The 21,535-nt window shown below is 45.3% G+C and overlaps 3 protein-coding genes across 3 annotated transcripts in view; 2 read left to right on the top strand and 1 right to left on the bottom strand.

Moving 5' to 3' along the window:
- Nucleotides 1–995, top strand: part of xkr5a (XK related 5a) — a 9,056-nt gene extending 8,061 nt beyond the window's left edge. Inside the window, exon 7 of the mRNA XM_048249709.1 lies at nt 1–995. This exon is cut by the window's left edge and continues 129 nt beyond it. Coding sequence (XP_048105666.1) covers nt 1–995 — 995 coding nt within the window.
- Nucleotides 996–3,184: 2,189 nt separating this feature from the next.
- On the top strand, nt 3,185–11,059 carry tram2 (translocation associated membrane protein 2). Its single transcript, XM_048250390.1, has 11 exons — nt 3,185–3,387; nt 4,954–5,017; nt 6,348–6,457; nt 7,210–7,326; nt 7,561–7,619; nt 7,873–7,957; nt 8,304–8,374; nt 8,516–8,620; nt 8,798–8,941; nt 9,442–9,602; nt 10,034–11,059. The coding sequence occupies exons 1-11, from the start codon at nt 3,268–3,270 to the stop codon at nt 10,108–10,110; spliced, it is 1,113 nt and encodes a 370-aa protein (XP_048106347.1). The 5' UTR covers nt 3,185–3,267; the 3' UTR covers nt 10,111–11,059.
- Nucleotides 11,060–11,440: 381 nt separating this feature from the next.
- On the bottom strand, nt 11,441–20,763 carry efhc1 (EF-hand domain (C-terminal) containing 1). Its single transcript, XM_048250640.1, has 10 exons — nt 20,574–20,763; nt 20,118–20,339; nt 18,719–19,006; nt 18,153–18,308; nt 17,409–17,601; nt 16,468–16,688; nt 15,780–15,920; nt 14,518–14,731; nt 12,685–12,873; nt 11,441–11,565 (listed from the first exon to the last, which is right to left on the bottom strand). The coding sequence occupies exons 1-10, from the start codon at nt 20,634–20,636 to the stop codon at nt 11,543–11,545; spliced, it is 1,710 nt and encodes a 569-aa protein (XP_048106597.1). The 5' UTR covers nt 20,637–20,763; the 3' UTR covers nt 11,441–11,542.
- Between the last annotated feature and the right edge of the window lie 772 nt (nt 20,764–21,535).

Genomic DNA, 21,535 nt, shown 5'->3' with positions numbered 1-21,535 from the left:
CCTCCTTCTCCCTAGGGGGCGACAAGAGCCTGCGGGCAGACCCCTCCTCCCTCCACCTGGCCTCCCACCCCAGCTTCTCTCTCTCGGGCATGGCCGGCTCCCTGCTGGAGCCCCCGGCCAACTGTGTAGGGGGGAAAGGTGGGGGCGGCTGGGGGTACGGAGGGTGCAGGCACCACCACTGGCTCCTGGTGCGGCTGGCGCTGAAGACAGGCGACCCCGGGAGGATCAACCGCGCCTACGGGGCCGGTGGGGTGGCGGCCATGCTGGGCGTGGTTGCGTACCCGCCGGGGCTGATGGGGGCCGATGGGGGGGTCATGGAGGGGGGGATGCTGGGAAAAGGGCGAGGCGAGGAAGAGGAGGAGGAGGGGGCGAGGGAGGAAGATCAGGCTCTGGCGCCGCTGTCGGACTGCAAGGAGGAGTTCCAGAGCGCCAGCGAGGACGAGCCCACGTCACGCGTGGACAGCGCTGGGCTCGCCGGTCTCGACGGCGATGATGATGATGACGACGAGGAGAGCCTGCCGATGGAGAGCCCGCTTGAGTCGCCCGGGTCAGACTGCAAGCGCAGCTCGCCGGAGGGCAAGTCGGTGCTGGGCGACAGCCCCGAGCCGCGCTACTGCCCCACCGAGTCCAGCTCCACGCTCTACTTCAGCGCCGACCCGCAGTCGCCCAGCAGCGCCAGCAACCCGCGGCTGGACCGCGACACCACCGCCTTCGGCTTCGGGGCCGAGAGCCTGGCCGAGCTGAGCAGCCCGGTGGACAGCGAGCGCGGGGCCTCTGCGGGACCCTCTCTCACGGGGCCCCTGGGACGCCTGGGGCCCTGCTACAGCTCCACCCCCCGGCTGGACGGGGCGCACGGTGCGGCGGGACTGGGGGTGGGGGTCGGGACGGGGGCAGGGTTGGGTGGTGAGACCAGTTTTGGGATCCCCCATCTGAGTGGACCGCGGAGGCAGCTGGTGCTGTCCAGGCGAGGACTGGAAGAGGATGCGGGCTTCTAACGATGTTGGTGTGTGTGTGTTTGCATACTTCCGTGTGTGACTCTTATTTTACCCATGGGCCTCTTGAATTTGAGTGTGTGTGTGTGTTTATGGGCACGTGTCTATGTATGTGTGCAGAGTGTGTGAGGAGTGACTGTGAACGAATGCATTTGTAAGTTTATGTGTGCATGACTTGCCCTGTGTGAGTCTGTGTCTTTGTGGGTGTGTTCACAGGTCTGTATGAAATTACAGTATGTAATGTGTGTGTGTGTGTGTGTGTGCATGTTGGTGAGGGGTTCAGGGTTGCGGTGCAGCTCTTCCCCTTATCTACCCTCAGTTAAAACCCTCGCTGCCTGGTTCTCCACTCTCCTTTCTCATTGACGTCACTCTATTCAGCAACCACGGTTGAAAAGCACAAGCCTTTTACAGGTACCAAGACACTTTTCAAATAAATCAGAAAACAGAGAACTAACAGGGGAACCATTACAGCATTACAAGCTGAAAAGTGGTTTAAAAGCAGGGCTATTGAGCAGCTAAATAGCACCTTTAAGGCCACTGAGCAGAACCAGTAAAGGTTCCCCGGTGGAACCTTCCTCGGCGCTTCTGTGAAGATGGCAGCCCAGAGTATACTCTTAAAGGCTCTGGAAAGGATCTTTTTAAAACGAGTCTTCAGATGGAAAGTGGGAAGTGCAGCTTTCATTGTGTTTGCTTCTTATGGGTTATCTTGTGTGTACCTTGGCTGACGTGCCATGCTTGTCCATCAGTGGCAGGGGCTCCTCAGTGCAACCATTCAGATGAGAAGAAAGCAGGACTGTATGGTCTATTTTCACTTGTTTAGTGTGACTCCCTCTCTTAGACTCTCGACTTCTCTAACCTCACCTGTCTGTGGCCTCTCTTTACTGTGGGTATATTTGTTGCAAAAAAAAAAAAAACAGAATAATACTTGTTTCTTATGGGTAATTTTGTTGCAAAAGAATTATGCTGGACAGGTTTTTAAGAAAATAATATAATCTTTTTGCGGACCTCACAATGTGACGAGGTGTTTGGATATGACCATATCTCTGTCAGGTGTTTTCTCAGGCAGTCTCGCTGGTCTCACTCATCTTATCGCATAATCTGACTGGTTTTGGAATTATGATGCTATATTTCGTAAATGTTAATTCCACCATGGAAAACTGAACTAATTTAAAGCTCTGTGTTAAATGGATGTCCATGTGTTTTGATATAAAAGTCAGGAGTATATAACATTCTTTATTTGTGTCTATTTAAGAGGAGGTGAAGGATTTTAGCCATCTACTTCAGCACTTTCTGTATTACTGTATGTAACCACAAGCTAAAGCCTGGTTTTAATTCACTGCTGTAAAAACAAAGACATATTTCATACAACCTGCTGTGTTGGAGGCTGTGAAGGGACAACTTTTTATTCAAACAAAACAAAAATCAACATGGAGATTTTTACACTGTGGTGAGGCTCTTCATATTTGGTATTTGTGTCTGTCACATAGACCTGCAGGGTGTACGCTGTCTAGTCAGCTTCTCCATGGCTGAGCGAGGTGAGCAGCTTCTGGTCTTCCCAGTGTCCTGTCATAGAAATAACTTAATTACCAGTGTCCTTAAAGCAATAAACACCTCCAAACACATGCACCCACCCACACACACACACAAAAGAATGCACACACACTCACAGACACACACACAAACACAGAGGAACTGAAACACAAAGCTGAAAAAACGAGAGGTTAAATTACTGTCTGTTGTGTTCTGACTTTAAATGAATAAATGTATCATATGTCTGTATACCAAAACTCAAGAATTTGTGGTAATGTCATTGTTTCAGAAAACTGTTTTGTTCTTTACCATTATTGTGATAATGCAGTGTGTGCTATCTTTAACACAACATCGTAAATATCTAAAAACGAGAGGGTCCTGCCTATGGGCTATTCAAATGGTAGGCCTACCTCACTCATCCAAAATAAATGTGTTGCAAGGTTATTGAGCTAGGCCTATTGCCATTTAATACATTGTTCCAAATAACGTTTAGATCTTAACCTTGACCTACAAATAAATTCGGAAATGAACCAGATTAGAAGCCAGGGGGTTTAGGTAAAATAGGTTGGAGTTGTTCTTTGTCCTTGTAGGCTAAAGAAAATCAAAGTTTTCCTTACCTTTAATAAAGAATGTTCAGGACGCCCCCTTTAAGACGTCGCACATGCGCAGTAGTATGAAAAAGTTAACTCTGGACTTAGTCGGAGAATTTCTGCATTAAGGAAAAAGAAATCGAGGCGACCTCGAAATGGCTTTCCGAAGAAGAAACAAAAGTTACGCTTTCTTCAGTCAAGAATTTCTCATTCAGAATCATGCAGATATTGTATTCAGTCTGGTTATTTTCATCCTGATCGGACTGATGTTTGAGGTGAGTGATCTTACCCTACTTTTTTCTCCCCCCCCCTCAGTACAGCTGTAGCTAGCGGGGTTGAGTTGAGTTGTGGAAGCAAGACCAGGGTAGAGCTATTAGAGATGTCTAAAGACACGTAGTCGGAAGAACTGTCTGTTGTAGATTTTGTGTGCACTCTTTTTAAACGCCCTAAAACGAGTCTTCACTTGTGGCTTTTCCTGGATGAGTTGACAGTGTCTGTTGGCTAGAAATTTGCCCGATATTCTTTTGGCATCTTCCTAGGCTACTTTTTGACATCTTCGTTGGCAAGCGTTGGCTACGCGGCATGTTAAAATGTTTTTATTGCGTGTAGCCTTTTAGGATGCCCAGTTACGTTGTTACCTCAGGACGTAACACGAAATGTAGCCCAATGCTTGAGTAATTTCCTTTGTGTCTGTAAAATGAAACATTCGTGATCACCCCTGACATTCAACACAAAGGCCTGTACGTTATAGTATATAATTTTATCCCATGAAAGATCAAACACTTTCAAGAAGTTGCGATATAGTGTAGTAACAGTGCAAAACTACACGGGTAATCTCTCTTGTGGTTTTATGTAAATATACTGTGTTGTGGGTTATATCTCGGGTTTGCATAAGTCCCTGACTAAACTGTCACTCTGTTTCTCGTACTGTCCTCCGCTGCTGCGGTCTTCAAGTGATTCGCTGAGTTGCCGACGGTAACTGAATGGATTTGATCCTCAGCTAACTGCCACGTCTCAATCTCTGAGCGAAGAGCCAACAGGGCTCCTTCGCCAGAAAAAAAGGTGGAATCCGCTTTTTTTAAGCTATCGTGCACCACCGTAAACGTTTTTGGTGTGTTATTTGAGGAATGTAGTAAACGAGTCAGTCAGCCGTGCGTCTGATTAAAACAAACAGTGCATGTTTGCATATGGGGAGTCCAAGTTTGTCACTGGAATTTGGGCTTCTGTTTTTTTTTATTTATTTTTTAGCTCTCCCCGGGATAAGGTGAGAGATGTCGTCATAGAGCTGATAGCCAATGGCACTTCTATTTAGACAGGACAGAAGTAGACATACTCAGCGCACCAAACGGTTTTGGCTACTCTTTTACAGCTAACTATAGCGCTTCTGTTAGTGGTTTCAGTAGGACAGTGCATCAGCGAGGGGAAATTCCCACCACCGATTTCACGAATCGGAAATGGCTGAAACCTCTGTGCGGCTCAACTAGGCAGCTGCGGCTCTTTTGCGCACATTTAGCAAGTGATTGTTTCTTACGCGGCGCAGCTGGCGAAGTTTAGCTTTGACAGCAGCGACTATGTGCGGACTGTGTTCAGTGCAAATCATGTTATCCTTCTTTGTACCATTGGCCTAGTTGGCCCACTCAGTCAGCTGAAGTAGTCAGCCATCTGAAGAACGGCTGAGATGAAATTATGAACCGTTTTGGGGCCACTTACTCCTTAAGCTAGTGCCTTAGCTGGTCGAGAATATTAAAATCTGTCGTTTGTGCATGCTGCTGCTGTTGAAGCGTAGCGTAGGGTGCATGCCATGGTAAGTGACCATATTGTCCAATCTGCTTTGGTCTCAGGCAACTGCAAAAACAGCCATCGTCTTCATTCAGCCCCAGTACAACATCAGCATACTATCCACAGGTGGGTTTTCATGTCATTATTCTTCCATGGTGGGACAATTTGATGAAACATCCACGTCTGTTGTGTACAAAATGTAAATGTGTATCTTGTTCATTAAATAACCCCTCTCTTAACGCAGCTTGTCATTTCATAAAGTATTAATTGTATTTTAGCTGGGTACTTTCTCATGGCAAATTGCACTGATTGGCCAGATACTTCTAAGTGCTCTTGATTGGGCCAATCCCCTCCGAAGTAGAATCTGGAGTTGCCTTTTCTCTGCAGTTGCCTTTTCTTTGCATCTTGCTTTGAGAAATCCTAGTCATCCTTTTACATAGAGGCCTCATCCGCACATCTGTTTCTCACTTTCTGTCCCCTTCAGACACACACACGCACTCACGGTACACACACACACACAATTGGAGCACTCTACAGAACAGGAGTGGTGTTTCTCTTGAGAGAGGCATGGCTAGAGGTAGTTGTCAAATCAGACCTGCCCTCCTACTTTCCAAAAACTTGATATATTTCCCATTTTGGGGGGATTGTGATGGAATTTGGCAGCAGAGTTTCATAAGTCCCAGTCCCTTCAGGGAAATGAAGGCCAAGCAGTTATGGATTTGAGTTCAAGCAGCTTTTCTAATGTCATGCCATGCTGAGCCAAACATATGAGTTAAGCCCAAACAACCCATACTGAACGAAAGGTTCCTTATGCTGTCTTAGCCAGACAACACTGTCTTCAGTAGTTCTTTCTTTCTTTCTTTCTTTCTTTCTTTCTTTCTTTCTTTCTTTCTTCTCTCCCTCTCTATCCCTTTAGCTTTTGCAAACACACTCTCAGTGTGCATGCAGGAATATAGAAACATCAGAAAACAGGTTAAAGGGGTGGTTCAGGATTTTGGACATAGGACCTCATTTCCAAGTTTGCAAGTGTGATATTTATCAGTGGAGACCGTATGCACGTCCAACACGTTTCATCCAGTCCTTCTAGTTGCAGAGTTCACAGTTGCTAGGCTAGAGCAAGTCATCAGTATGTGTTAGCAATTGAAATGCAAGGATAGAATAATGTTAGAAATAAAACTATCAACACAGACATTTACATTGATAGTCTGCCGTTATAATTTATTTGCCTCTGGTGAACTGTGGAGTGGGTAGGACTGTTTTTAGTGGCAGGCTAACACATACTGATGACTTGCGCTAGCCTAGCACCTGCGAACTCTGCAACTAGAAGGACTGGATGAAACGTGTCACACCTGCTAACTTGGAAATCAGGTCCTATGTCCAAAATCCTGAACCACCCCTTTAAGCTTTTTTTCTGTACAGTGTGCATCAAGCCTGACCGGTGTGCTTGTGTTTGCAGAAGGGGAGGTCACGCTGTACCACTACGGCTGGAAGGACTGTGGCACCATCCTCTTCTATCTCTTCATCACCATCATCCTGCACGCCGTGGTGCAGGAGTACGTGCTGGACGTGAGTACCCCATGGCCTCATGGGTAGTGTCGGCCTGCGTCGCCGCTAGAAAGGGGAAGTCGTGGCCGGAGTGCAGATAGAGATGTGGTCAAGATGACTGATAAGATTCACAGTGATGTGGACAGTAGCATGTACATAGAAGGAATTACACCAAGAGCTCACCCAGCTCGGTTGGGTGTTGGGACACTTAGACCACTTCTCTGTCTGAGTGAGCGGAACATCTTAACTAGCTTTTGCAAAATGGCTGAAGGTTTCTTAAAGATTCGGTAAGACTTAGTGTAATCCTTAATTATGTATAATCCATTATACTTATACATTGAATACAATTATGCAAGTCTTGGCTCTAGAAATCGGAATCAAATGGGAACAAAGTGGCTTGGACCAAGCCAATCAAGGCCCATATTCTAACCTGTTGAGGACTTGGAAGGCTGTAGAGCTCACACATCAGTAACCTTTTGCTAGAATTACGGACGTCGGACGCCACATTTTTGTAGAATGAATTTCACTTCTGACCCCACCCAGTTACGTGGGTGTTATTTCCTTATTTCATGTCATGATTTCTGTCATACTCCTAATGTAACAGCTAAATGACTATGGTCTATGAATAAATGATCTATGAATCATGAATATGATCTATGAATCATGAATATGATCTATGAATTTATATTATTGCTGTCATACTCTTAAAGTAACAGCTAAATGAAATAAATGAACTGACAGGAATTTGTACTTTTGTACTTCTCTCCCCACAGAAAGTCAACAGGCGCCTGCACCTCTCAAAAAGCAAGAACACGAAATTCAACGAGTCGGGACAGCTCTGTGTGTTCTACTTAGTGTCCAGCATATGGAGCCTTTATGTCCTCTGTACGGTACGTCTCCACTGTGTCATATCTGTTAGCGTTAGCATCTGATACTCAAGGTTAATGCAAAAGTTGAAACGCCTTCAGGCCTTCAGGCATCTGTATGTCTATGTATGCATGTTTGCAATGTTGTAGTCATTGCAACAAGGCTAACATTCCTTTTTCATTGAACTGGTTTTGTCATTTCTGCCCCCCCCCCACACACACACACACACACACACACACACACACACACTTCCCTAGGAGGGTCATCTGCTGCACCCGAGCAGTCTGTGGGAAAATTATCCTCATGTGCATCTAAGGTAAAGTGTGTCTTCAAACATTCATCTTTGAAAAAGGAAACAAAACTGGCTTCTATTTCCGCCCAGAAGGAATAGGGAATAGCAGTGTGTGGAATGTTGTAATTCAGGGGCCACATATATAGCCGGCCTGTTCATATCCTTTATAATACAGATTATGAACTCAAATGCATAGGGATAATGAGACAGTTTCTACATGTAAATTATGAATGAATAGAGTTTTGAGTGGATGATGTTTGCCTGTCTGCATTGACAGGTTCCAGGTGAAGTTCTTCTACCTCACTCAGCTGGCCTACTGGCTCCACGCCATCCCAGAGCTCTACTTCCAGAAGGTCCGCAAGGTACGTCCACTCAGACGAGGTGCAACTGAAGCTACTTGGGCTTTCACTGTAAAGTAGTCATGCTACAGTGCTGTAGTGGTAGTATTTGAAATGGCCTGTAATGTTTTCCTGTACTGTGTCATACAAGCAAAGTTGGCTAATAACCAATCAGAAACAGAATTCTTAGAGATGGGCAGGTTACTGTATGTGTGATGGCAAAGTAGTTATCACACGTGTGTGTGTGTGTGTGTGTGTGTGTGTGTGTGTGTGTGTGTGTGTGTGTGTGTGTGTGTGTGTGTGTGTGTGTGTGTGTGTGTGTGTGTGTGTGTGTGTGTGTGTGTGTGTGTGCGTGCGTGCGTGTGTGTAGGAGGAGATCCCCAGGCAGCTCCAGTATATCACCCTATACCTGCTACATATCATGGCTGCCTACTTGCTAAAGTAAGTGCAGTGATAATCTGAAAACATAAACATATTTACCGGAATAGCGTACCAGAAATGGTTTAGCTGTGCCCTGATGTCTCTCTCCTCCCTCTCTCTCCCCCCTCCCTCCCCTCCCTCCCTCCCTCTCTCTCCTTGTAGTCTGACCCGTGTGGGTCTGGTACTGCTCTTCCTGCAGTACGTGTCTGAGCTGGGCTTTCACATCTCCAGACTCTTCTACTTCACAGATGAAAATCATCACAAAATGTAAGAGCACCCATACTGGGACTAGGTCCTTTTTGTTTGTTTGTTTGTTTTCTCTCCGTAACACACTTGTGCACACTTGTGCTTTGATGTATTACAGACCACTTCAGTTGACATTGTAATCAGTTAAGGATTTAAATTGTGATTTAAATGTGTTTGCTCTTGCTGTTTGTGCCCCAGGTTTGACCTTTGGGCAGTAGGGTTTGTGTGCACACGGATGGTCACTCTAACCCTTATGTTTCTGGCGGTTGGCTTTGGTCTCTCCCGCGCTGAGGACCAGAACTTAGACTGGGAGGCAGGCAACTTCAACACGGTCTTCATCAGGTCTGGATCCAATGCCCGCTCAAGCGTCCAGAACCGCAACATGGTGTTCTCTCGGTCTCTTTTACTTTGGCACCGGCACTTGGGATTCAGACACAGACAACCTTTTTTCATTTGTGCTGTTGTTTTTATTGGCTTTCTCAATCTTTTTATTTCACACACACATATCTATATATATATATATATATACACACACACACACACACACACACACACACACACACCGCGCGCACACTCTTACAAAAGTGTATTGTTAGTCACTAATGCAGTCCTGCAGCTAGCGTGTTGTAATAGTCTTTTTGGCTGCCTGTTTGTCGCTCTCTCTCTCTTTCTTTCTTTCTTTCTCTCTCTCTGTCTGTTTCTCCCAGTCTGTCTGTTCTACTATTCTCTTCACTCTTGCACTCTCCCTATTCCCATTTTACAATTTATCTCATTACCCCATCATGGCACACACTCACTCACTCACTCACTCACACCCCTCTTCTCTCCCTGTCTCCCCCCAGGATGACGGTGCTGTTCCTGGTGTGCTTCACTCAGTCCTGGCTGCTGTGGAAGTTCATCCGCTTCCAGCTGCGGCGCTGGAGGGAGTTCAGGCTGGAGCAGGCAGCCCGCAAGAGGGCGGCCGCCAAACAGAACCCCTCGCGCTCGCTCAAGAGAGACTCCGGTACGACACACACACACACACACACACCACACACAAACAAAAATATAGTAACAAAACTCACTTGCCTAGACGTACCCAGGGATGCAGGGCCAGTTTTCCAGACATTAAGCAAAGTGATCAGAGACTGAAAGAGAACCTCAATAAGGATCTCCACAGAAAAAAAAAAAAGCTTTTAGTCTAGGACTAGGCATAGTACATGTCTGAGAAAACACACACACACACACACACACACACAGTTGTACTTACATTTACACTTGCATCCTGAAGTGGTGGTGATTGCACACATTGTGTATGGCAGTACTGAATGAATACAGTGAGTCTCCTAGAATCTAGAATGTAGAATCTTCCTTCCCAGTGTACATCTGCATTACTTTGTTCTTCTGTTGCGCTCTCTCTCTCTCTCTCTCTCTCTCTCTCTCACACACACTCAGTGGGTCACCATGAAAACGGACTGGTGAAGGCGGAGAACGGGACCTCCCCTCGGCTGAAGAAGATCAAGGCCCCTTAACCCCCCCCCCCAGGTCCGGCCCCCTCCTCTTGGCCACTGTGTCCTCTCGCCCTTACCCACCCACCCACCCCACTCAACTCCTCCTGGGTCCACGCCTCGCCTTGCCTCGTCCACTCTGGGAGCCGCCCACCTGGGGCTCCTCCAAGGATGGCAGCGGGGACATTCAGAGGGGCGTCAGACAAGATCCGTTACGTGAAACGGGGAAGAAAAGCTTCTCTAGGGATGTAGCCCCCCCTCCCTGTACGCGCACACACACACACACACACACACACACACACACACACACACACACACACACGGAGAATCATAACAGACAATCAGTCTGGACTTGGTCTTGTTTTTCTATCAGTATTTTTGTACGTTTGTTTTGGTATAAAACCGCGCTCAGTGCCTGTCTGCAGTTCTACATCATTGGACTTGCTCTCGTATCATTTTGTTCATAACATATATTCTAGGTGTCTATTTCCTTGTCACTTTGCCCCGGCTTACGGTCGTGTTTATGTCAGTCATGTGTCTTGCTTGAGGCTGCATGGTTTACCTATCCAGGGGTCAGGTGCTATGGACCACTGGAGATGTACTACGGTGGCCCTTGAATGACGGACAGAGCCTGTGCCCTCATTTGTTGGACGGCCATGCCTGACCGTTTTGTCCCCTGGTTGTGGCCAAGTCTCAGTCTCCCGCAAATTCCCTAGCAACCCATCATCATCATCATCGTCAAACTTGGATCAGCAAAATGCAGTTCTTTTATTGCGGTGTTAATGGATTGTATGGCAATGCTTTATACATTTTTTTTATATTATTTTGGCCTAATGTATGTAGAAACCAGTATCAGATCATATTGTACATTTATATTGTCAAACATTAATTTGTTATTATGTGAAAGGAAAAAGAAAAATTCCAAATAACTTTTTTTTGTTCTTCTGTTTGTTCTATGAAAATGTGTGGAGGTGTGTGTGGAAAATATTGGCGGTAAAGCCATGTTTTCTCTCATTTCTCTTATGTTTTCTCTGGTGAGCTTTTTATACAGTAGGTATAAAAATCCTAAATCATAAAAGTGATTTAAATCATAAAATTATTATGTTCAGTATCACTGGAGCAAAAAGCACAAGTTCTTCAGAGCTTCTATGTATAAGACACTTTGCTCAAAAAGATTTAGTTCAAGGACTTCCAACTGAATTTGAACCTGGAGACGGTCTGAAGAACTCGGTTTGAGATTGTTGTATGATTTCTGATAAACAGCACCTCAATAGCCACTTCTTCTTCAAGGATGTTGCAAAAGAGCTCATCTAAGATGAATCAGCACAGTGATTCACATGAAGAATGACATCAATTCAGAGTAAAACTGGTCATCTTTATTGATTTGTAAGGAAATACTGATCAGGGTGGAGAGGAGAGGAGGTGTAGGTGTGTGTGTGTGTGGGTGGGGGTCTCCTCACATGCCAGAGGTCTCATCTCCTGCAGGTGAAGCCAGAATGGGGAGAGAACAAATGAGAAGTTACAGCCACATCATCAGCTTTGGGTTTCTGGCCCTACTATTGTTATTCCAATGCAATAGACCACAAAAAAAAATATCTGAAACCAAACCCTGAACTTACGTATAGAGGAAAGACCTGTTGGAGATTCGGCTAGATAGATCAGAAATTCAAGACCTCAAAGTTCAAGCAAACCACATTTTTGTTTTTGTTTTACATTTTCATAACCACCACTGTTCACTGTAAATGTCAAATTGTGTTCAACCTGTTCTCACTGTTAGAGTACTCTGAGTCATACTCTCCATGAGACCTTTTGTGTGAACCACTCAGACTTCCTTTTTCATTCACAACCAAAATAGCATCACATTACATTCATTCATTTAGCTGACGCTTTTTCCAAAGCAACTTATGTCAATTATGTTACACGGGTGGGCGTTATGACGTCCTCCCCGCAGTAACTCAGGGTTAAGTGCCTTGCTCAAAGGTGGAAGCCGGGAATCGAACCCACAGTGTCCGTCTTAAAAGCCAGGAATCTTTAAGAACATTACTTCAGCTCAGCAGCATGGCTACACAATCATCAGAGGCTCAGAGTGAACAGTTCATTCGTCACGAATCGTCAGGACTACCCAGGATGCACAAGGTCCACAGAGGAATCAGCTATTACAAAAGCAAGTCCAGCTGTGTACACATTAAGATGGGCAATAACCAAATGTACTTTTGCAATCAACTCAGAGGCATAATACAAGGCTTGAATGCTTGTCAAGTGTTGTGCTAATCCACTAAAATAATCACTGACCTAAGGAGTAGTTTAAAGGCAAACCAATAAAATGGCGACACAGGCCGCACATGCGCCCATCACACTGCTGCCACACACAAGTTAATTAGGCTTGGTCTATTATTCACTTAATCAATGATTAGTAGAATGAAACACATTGATTGGGTGTGTAAAAAAGAAAAGAAAATGGAACCACTATAAACAGCCAACTCTCCCCAGTGTGTGTGTGAGTGTGTTTGTGTGCTTGTGTGCACCTCTCCCCAGTGCTGCTAATGGACTGAGCAGAAACTGGTGTGTATGTTGGCGGACATTCCGCTGGTCCGGTACCTGTGGGCTGAGTGGCCTCTCTGGTTGCCTCGCTGTAGCCCTGCTCCTGGTGGCCACTGGACAGGGCGCTGACCCCCAGCCTCTGCCGCAGCGAATCCAGGGTCTCCGAGGGGATGCGGTCGGCCTGCGACTCCAGGTACTTTAACACGTAGTGGTCTGCGTCGGTCAGCAGGAAACGGTGCTTGAAGACTGAGGGAGCGCGGGGAGAGAGAGGTTTTGAACAGAGTTTATTTTTCGGGGCCGATTGCCCGTACATGGACGAGGACCAATCCTACACTATATGCTTATTTTCAATGGAGATCTCCATTCAAATTCTTTCAGTCTAAGACAAGGGGCCCTAATTTGAATAATCTTAAGTCTAACTAAAGGTAATTTAATAACTAGACAAAATCAAATTGCTAGTTTAACATCATGGGTAAGAAACTGAAGTGCTATATATATATATATATATATATATATATATATATATATATAGTACCACTAATTACTTATTGACATTAACCATTTTGATTTTCAGTAATACTAACCCACTCTACATCTCTCTTTTTTTTCCCTTACTGTACCTCACTTGTGAGGTATATCATCACCAGTCATCAACCATTCATGTGTTGGCCATCCTCTCACCCATCTCACCTGACGTCCCATCCTCGACTGCCCTATTACTGTCCCCCTATCTGGATTCCTGGCCCGTACAGCCTAGCGACCCATCACCTGCCTATGACAATTCTGCCCGGATTCCTGGCCTGTCTGCCGACCCACCACATGCCCCTTGACAACTCCCTTCCCCTGGACAAATCCAACGCTGGACTATTTGAACTTTCTGTCACTAAATCAGGATTAATGAATTATCAAACCAGATATGTAATCACCCCACCTCTTGTAACTTTCTGCTCAAGTGCTTTTTAACACCATGTCTTATTCTCTACACCTGACTATCATATGCATTTGTCATGTATACAGACCTTACTGTCCTGTATTGACCCTAGGCAGATGGGTCAGGCCCTTGAGTCGTGGATCTGCTCGAGGTTTCTTCCTATATGTATCTCCAATTCTAGGGAGTTTTTCCCCTGTTACCCCTGTTACCCATGGGCCTCACTATTGCATTCTACTGCCCCTGTTCCCCTGTTACCCCTGGGCCTCACTATTGCATTCTACTGCCCCTGTTCCCCTGTTACCCCTGGGCCTCACTATTGCATTCTACTGCCCCTGTTCCCCTGTTACCCCATGGGCCTCTCTCTTTCTTTTCTTTTCTTTTCTTCCTTTCTTTCCTTTTTCTCTTGATTGCCTACATTCTGTAAAGCGCCATGATACATGTGTAATGTTTTGGTGCTCTATAAGCACAATAAATTTAATTGAATTGAATAGCTATTATTAGTATATATACTGTATATATATATATATATATATATATATATATGTGTGTGCTTGCTGAGAGACTTTGCACTTTGCCTGCCAAACCAATTAGAGCCCAAGGCCTTATCCATATACTGTACGAGGTACTGGGTGTTTAAAGTTCTTTAAAGTTGTGTTGATCTGGCATGAGATCAGATCATATTGCCTCTCAAAACAAGGAGTTCTTTGTGCTGTTTAACTCCAAGCTATAGCTTTTACACTTAACTTACTTAACTTCACTCACTTTAAACAGGCTCACAAGCTGGCTTCTGCAACAGCTGTGTGCAAATGCGTTTGCCTAACTGTTTTCTTGAATTTCCCCTTGGGAATCAATACAGTATCTATCTATCTCTATCTGTCTAACCCTCAAATAAATGATGCCTCTGTGTACGTGTATGTGCGTGTGAGATTTGAAGAGAGGGAGAGAGAAACAACACACACCCTCTATAACAGATCCGATGGCAAAGTCGGCCGGCCCGTAGTACTGCGGGTCGTCCACGGTGCTGCCGGGCTTTGAGATGCGCGTCTTCTCGAGAAACTTGCCGCCGATGATGCCCGAGTTACGCGTGGCTGTCTCAAAGATGCTGATCATGTCGTTGGAAAGGTAGTAGGACAGGACAAAGCGCCGCCCCGCATCCTGGGGATTCTGGGAGTCCTGTGGTGTGACGGCAGAGAAATGTTCAGACCAGTTTAAATGTTCAGACCAGTTTAAACCAGTTTAAATGCCCAGACCAGTTTAAACGATACTGTAAGTGCCACGAGTTCCCTGAACAATGATAATAACAGAAGGGAACTTCTGAAGGGGAAATGTATTTTCCAGTGTGTCAACTTCTCAGTCAACTTCTTCATATTCAGGTCAGACTTTGTACCTTCCATCTATAAATGTTTATGCGTTCACTTTTGCTCTTGTTAAAACTGTATTCTCTTCCATGCTTTATAAGTTTAAATAAGCTTAATCATAACCTTCACCATAAAAACAACTATTACAATAACCATAACTGTAACCTCACAGAGAAGAAGAAATGCTAATATATTGTACAGCAGTTTAAACCTGCATAACTTTTTTCCGGTCTCTCTCCTGTGATCCGAACATTCTAATTGGAATGCTTGGTGCTCCAGCCTACAGGCACTCGGGGATGAAATGAGATGGGACACTGATTGCGGAGCGACTAAGGAGCTCTGGGCCGCATGGTAAGCACCGTAAATTAGTTCCAGTCTGCTCCCGGTGGGGTGTCTCCGCTAACAAGAAGCATTTCTTCGCAGTTCAATAAATCAGTCAGAACCCATTCGTCTCTGGACTCCAACTTGAATCTTGCAGAAGAGCAAGACTTGCAAAAAAACCTCCTGGGTTCCACACGTTCTCCTCTACTCGTTGTGACGGTTGATTTTCTCCTGATCACATAGATGAAGGTCAGTGTAATCACGGAGAGCGTTGAGCAGTTTAATGATGGCCCCCCCTATAGCAAACCCCTGCCACGCGCGCCAGAGCCACTTTAACACAAATCAAACCCACGGACCTGGTGCTGATGTCACCGGGGCACCCAGTGCTCCAATCAAATCATAGAGGTCATCAGCGAGAACTATAGTGACGGAAACCAGGCCAAAGTGTATTAGGCCAGTTAGGGGCCTTTCTTGGTATTGACGTGGAAGTCCCAGGGGTCAGTGGGTTCAGGGGTCGGTGGGGCTCAGCGGAGGGAACTCACCAGTTGTGCGGTGTAGCGCAGGACTTTGTGGTCATTCTCCAGCAGCTTCATCAGGTCCTTCTTGGGAGGCTCAGGGATGAAATCCAGGCAGTTCTGCAGGGAGTCCTCCAGAGATCCCCAACCATTGTAGGGGGGAATCACCTGTTAATGTGTGTGTGTGTGTGTGTGTGTGTGTGTGTGTGTGTGTGTGTGTGTGTGTGTAATGTGTAAAAGCCACAGAGACAGACATAGAGGAAGTGTGTTTTAGAGACCTGACATGCCAGTGAGAGGGATGTAACTGCTGTCCAGCCAGCGCTATGATGCAGAAAAGAAAGAACAAGGTCCACAACACATCCATGTGCTGACAGAAGCAAATTCAATGGCTTGACAGTAAAACAATAACATGAGAGGAAAGTAGCCTTCTTGCAGGAGCAGACAATGGCTGAGCTACACCAGACGCACAACTGAAGTGTTCTGTTCGCGTTGCGTCTGCTGCAACAATTAGCTTCCACTATAATCAATGGAAATAGCTACACCAGACGTGATAGCGGCGCGTACGTTCGAAAAAATGTTTTAATCTAAAATGGATTTTACGCATCACGAATGGAACGCTTCAGTTACGCACCTGGTGTAGCTTCACTATAACTATACGAGTGAGGTGAGTGAAAGTTGTCTAATGTCTGATAGGGGGCTTGGTGAGATGTCTCACCTTCTGGACGTCCCTCTGGGCCTTCTTCTCCACCTGGATGGGTTTGAGTGGCAGGTCGGGGTGGTTCTGCTGGTAGTAGGCCCGTGTGAACTCGTCGCAGTCGTACAGCAGGAAGCTGCGGCCCATGAGCTTCAGCGTCTCGCCCACCTGGAAGTCCCGCGGAGAGTAGAACTCGTGCACCTCCTGGGCAGACACCTCCAACACGCACGTAGGGAAGGGCTCTGTGGGGACAGGGGAGTGTGTGTGTGTGTGTGTGTGTGTGTGTGTGTGTGTGTGTGTGTGAGAGAGAGAGCAAGAATACATTAACAATAATATTCACAAACACAAGGGAAGTGTGTGTGTGTGTGTCAGCAATAATATTCACACACACTTGGGGGGATGAGGGAAGTGTGTGTGTCAGCAATAATACATAAGCAATAATATTCCTACCCGAAGGCAAAGCACATATCCACACACAACAAGAGACAGAACAAGATCCTTGTAAGCCATTGTACTTGTGAACAGGTGAAGATAGAATAGATAACTGATCCTTTATCTTTGAGACTAAAGTAAAACAAAACAAAAATGTCATAAATGGGTTGGAAACAGTCAGACCAAATCAGTTACATTAGTGGTCTGTAAGGTAAGATGGGTTTTACCCACATTCATTCAGATAATTCAAGCGTCTTGCTTTATGATATCAGTTCGACCACCTGGGTTGTGGAGTTCCTGCACACACACACACACACACACACACACACACACACACACACATACGCTCAAACTCACATACACACACACACCCGAAGACTCACATACACTCACACACACACACACACACACACACACACACACACACACACACACACACACACACACACACACACACTCACATACACTCACACACACACACACACACACACACACACTCACACACACACACACACACACACATCCCTTACCACAGGCAGGTTTGATGACCTTGGGGATCTTCTGTCTGCGCAGCAGCACTGGGAAGGGGTCTCGTCCACTGTTGGGCTCGTGGACCTCGCGGATCTCTACAGAGTCGTCCACCAGGTAGTACTGGATGGTGACAGGGCGGGCGTCGCCGTACAGCGCGTCCGTGTTGTCCCACAGAGCAAAGAAGCGCAACACCTGCAAACAAACACACGAGCAAACAAACAAGTCAACAAACACATCAGCGTACACAAACATGCATCATACAGTATCTCAAGGAACACCCATCATATGCGCATATCAACATACTGTACAGACTCCAGACCTGACTGAATGTGGGGATGGTGCACTACCACACTATTAGGGAATGAACTTAATGAATGAACTTTACTGCCTGGTCTGCAACATATATTAGTTACTGGGCATGAGAAGCTGCAGCAAAGCCATCTGTACTTCTGTACTTCCAGCACTGCTGGAAGTGACTTATAGCCTAGAAATCTAGACGCACCCTAGCTGCCACCACCGGTTGCTATAATTTATTTCGGTGTGTGTGAGGGAGAGACAGAGAGAGAGAGAGAGAGAGAGAGAGAGAGAGAGAGAGAGAGAGAGAGAGAGAGAGAGAGAGAGGAGAGGGCTACAGTCATGGTTCACTGAGAAGGGCAGCTACAGTTACCTTATCCACACTTCCAAAAACAAATATTTTCCTTAAGTGAGTACCCATGTGGATGTGTGTGTACTTGTGTAGTGACCTTGCGGTCCATGGTGATGAACTGTTTGAGATGGTCGAAGTCTGATGGGGTGGCGTAGGCAATGTGGGGCTGCATCTTGGTGCGGTGTTTTGCGTATGGGTCGGCTGGGATTGGTTCAGGGTCGTTTAGAACCAGACCCTGGCTCTCCATGAAGTCCTGACCCAGACACAGGCACACACACGCATACACACACACATATACAAACACACAGAAACACACACACACACAAACACACACACACACACAGACACACACACAAATAAATAAACAGAGAGACTAGATGTCCTCTGTCCTCTGAAGAAGCCCCCTGACACAAACACACAGATCCACAAATATACAGAGCGCCACAAATCCGCATACACCATACATGATATGTAGACATACAGTACACAAGGAAACATGACATATGAGACTAACCAGACTTAGTGTAAAATAATTATTCTAGAGCCAAAACTTGACAAAGTGCATACATAGAAGTGTGTTTGTGTGTGAGAGAGAGTCAAGTAGAGCACATATCAGTGTGTCCATGTGAAGACTTGTGTTTGTGTGTACTGGTATGACCTAACCTGTGTGTAACTGTCGCAGTGTGTGAGGCGGTAGCTGACACCGTACACACACAGGTCCATGGCCACGTTCAGGTCCTTCCATTGGTAGTGCTCACCGCGGTCGTTCTTGGGCAGCCGCTGACGCTTGATCAGCTTGCCCTGGGGGATTCCGGAGTTTTCCACGGTGGGTTCAATAACACACATGCTGTCATCCTCCAGGTAGTAGTAGAAGACGACCGGCCGCACGCGGTACTCCTCGTCAGGGGAGTGCTGCACGGACTGCTGGAAGTAGCCATGGAAGCGCAGCACCTTGAGGGGGGAGAAGAAGTGTAACCCACAGTTTAAATAGAACCATAAATAATCTTAGTTATATAGATAATATAAATATTTATATGAATATTGAACCGTTTATACTGATATATATTTATTGAACTATTCTATCTATCCCACTAACTGACCTATTTCATTTTTATCCTTGTTCAGTAAACTGCTGACTTATTTATATAAACTTTCATGTCTCTTCTCTATAACATACACCACTCAACGAACCTAGAACTGGTCCAATAGCATAATTATTACGGTTTCAGTGACACAAGTGCTACAGAAGGAATGGTGGCTGGGTGGGAGCTTAAGGTTTATGAAACTGAGCTCCTGACACTCAGCTGATGGGTGAATTTTGTCATTATGATGAATGGAGACCCAGACTTATAGAGCAAATCAAAGTTTGACTGGATGCGACAAAAATTCTGTGTGCCAACCACTGAAACATTAAAAATACAATATTTCACAACATTGAACATTCAAAGCAATTTGATCGTTTAGATTCTCAAATGTTTTAAAGTATGCAATTGCATTTTTTCATGTCATTTACAGTAGGCTACGTTTAGGATAAACAAGAATACTTGTTCAAGTTCAAGTAGTTTACGTTTACTGTCATGTACTCATAAAAGGAATTATAGGCCTAAGTAATGAAATTCTTGTGTTCAAGAGCCAGCTCAACTTTAACAAATACATTAAAAGTAGTAAATTAAAAGCTATATTGTGTGTGTGTGTGTGTGTGGGGGCGTAATGGTGGGGGTGTTGGTGTATGTGTGTGTGTGTTTTTTTTTTACCTGGGTATGGGGTATGCTGTGTGTTTAGGTGGGGTGGATGATTAAATGGTTTGTATGTATTTGGTGTGTGGGTGTTTGGGGGGTATAATGGTGTGTGAGTGTGTGTGTAGGCTACTTGGGAAAGCTGTAAATCAATCATATGTTGTATTTTACCCACAACAGCAACTGCTACAGAGAAAAAAAATGTATAGCGTTCATATCCTTCACCTTCGCCTTAAACTTGCATGATCAACACCCTGGTCACATACGAAAATAAATGTAATGCAGCTATGACATGATGTCTATGAGTTAGACCTATACAAGTTCACCTTCTTGTCATACAGGACATGAGACGGCATGAAGTTGAGCGAGCGGCTCTTGGCGGCACTGCCGTAAGACACCGAGGGGGTCCCACTGGGCACCTGCTTTGACTCGTTCAAACTCAGCTGCGTGGACAGTAGTGGTTCTTGCCCGATGCCAACCTTTGGTCTTTGAGGTAAAGCGTATCCGTTCTTGTACGATAGTGTTTGAGACTTATGAAAAGCAGACTTCTGCAGAATAAAAACATGACATTGAAGCTACTTTCAAGTAGGCCTATTCTACAGGAAGATGTAATTTCCTGATCAATCAGATGTCCTATTTATCATATTTTGGTTGAGACTGATAACCATCAACTTAAATAAAATTACTGTAAATATATTTTAAGCCGACTATTGCTAATACTCTACGGCTAAGGTTTACGTTAACGTTAGCTGCGTCTTTCTAAGACACCTGAATTATCTTACCTTTATGTCACGAAATGTGTATCCCGGGAAAAAGGGAAGTCCATGGCTTGAGTTCATAGACATTGTGCACGTTAATACTTATACTGTGTTGTTGTGGCGGAATGAAGTTTAATGAAACATCACCGGAGACAGCTGTTTTGCCCTCGTGACAATATCACATTTCTCCGATCCCTCTGGAACTCTCATTTGTACACACTGCGGTATCCAAGGAGACCACAGAATAGTAGTGGTTGCCATGGAGTACATAAACAAATTCACAGCTGTGTGGGTATCAAAGATTCTAGAACAGTTCTAGAATCTTTGGTGGGTATGCTCCAGAGCCCTAGAGAGAGATCTAGGCTCTGGATGTAGCCAGAGAATGTAGCCTACTCATAGTTACTCTCCATTGGCTCCATGCAGTAACCTTCTAACACTGTTCCGGTCAAAAATGACCGATTTACACATTCCCTGTACCATACTGTATATGGCATTTTTCATCAGATTGCCTCAAGACCATATGATATCCTTCCCAAAACCTATTAGGCTACATAGGCTACTGTACAATTGTGACTACTTTTGAATTTTGAGTGATTTATTCAACTTGGAAACACTTTTTTTGTTTACCACCAATGTTCACACACATGCATGCTCTCTCTCTCTCTCTCTCTCACACACACACATGTACACACACACACACACACACACACACACACACACACACACACACACACACACACAAGTCAAGTCAAGTCAGTTTTAGTTTTAAAGCGCATTTAACATGCACAGAGTGCAACCCAAAGCGCTCCACAAACAAGACACATAACAAAACAAAAGATGCCGGATGGAGCGGCGTAGGCTAGTCGCCAGCCGTGACACCAAGACAAGATAGACAAAAAACAAATTAAAAAATAAAAAGTAAAAAGAAAATCAATTTCAAAAGAAAAAAACACACACACACACACACACAGTTCATGTTGTCAGTT

The sequence above is a fragment of the Alosa alosa genome, chromosome 8, assembly GCF_017589495.1.
Source record: "Alosa alosa isolate M-15738 ecotype Scorff River chromosome 8, AALO_Geno_1.1, whole genome shotgun sequence".
NCBI classification, from domain to species: Eukaryota; Metazoa; Chordata; class Actinopteri; order Clupeiformes; family Clupeidae; genus Alosa; species Alosa alosa.
This window is presented reverse-complemented; position numbering and strand designations above follow the sequence as displayed.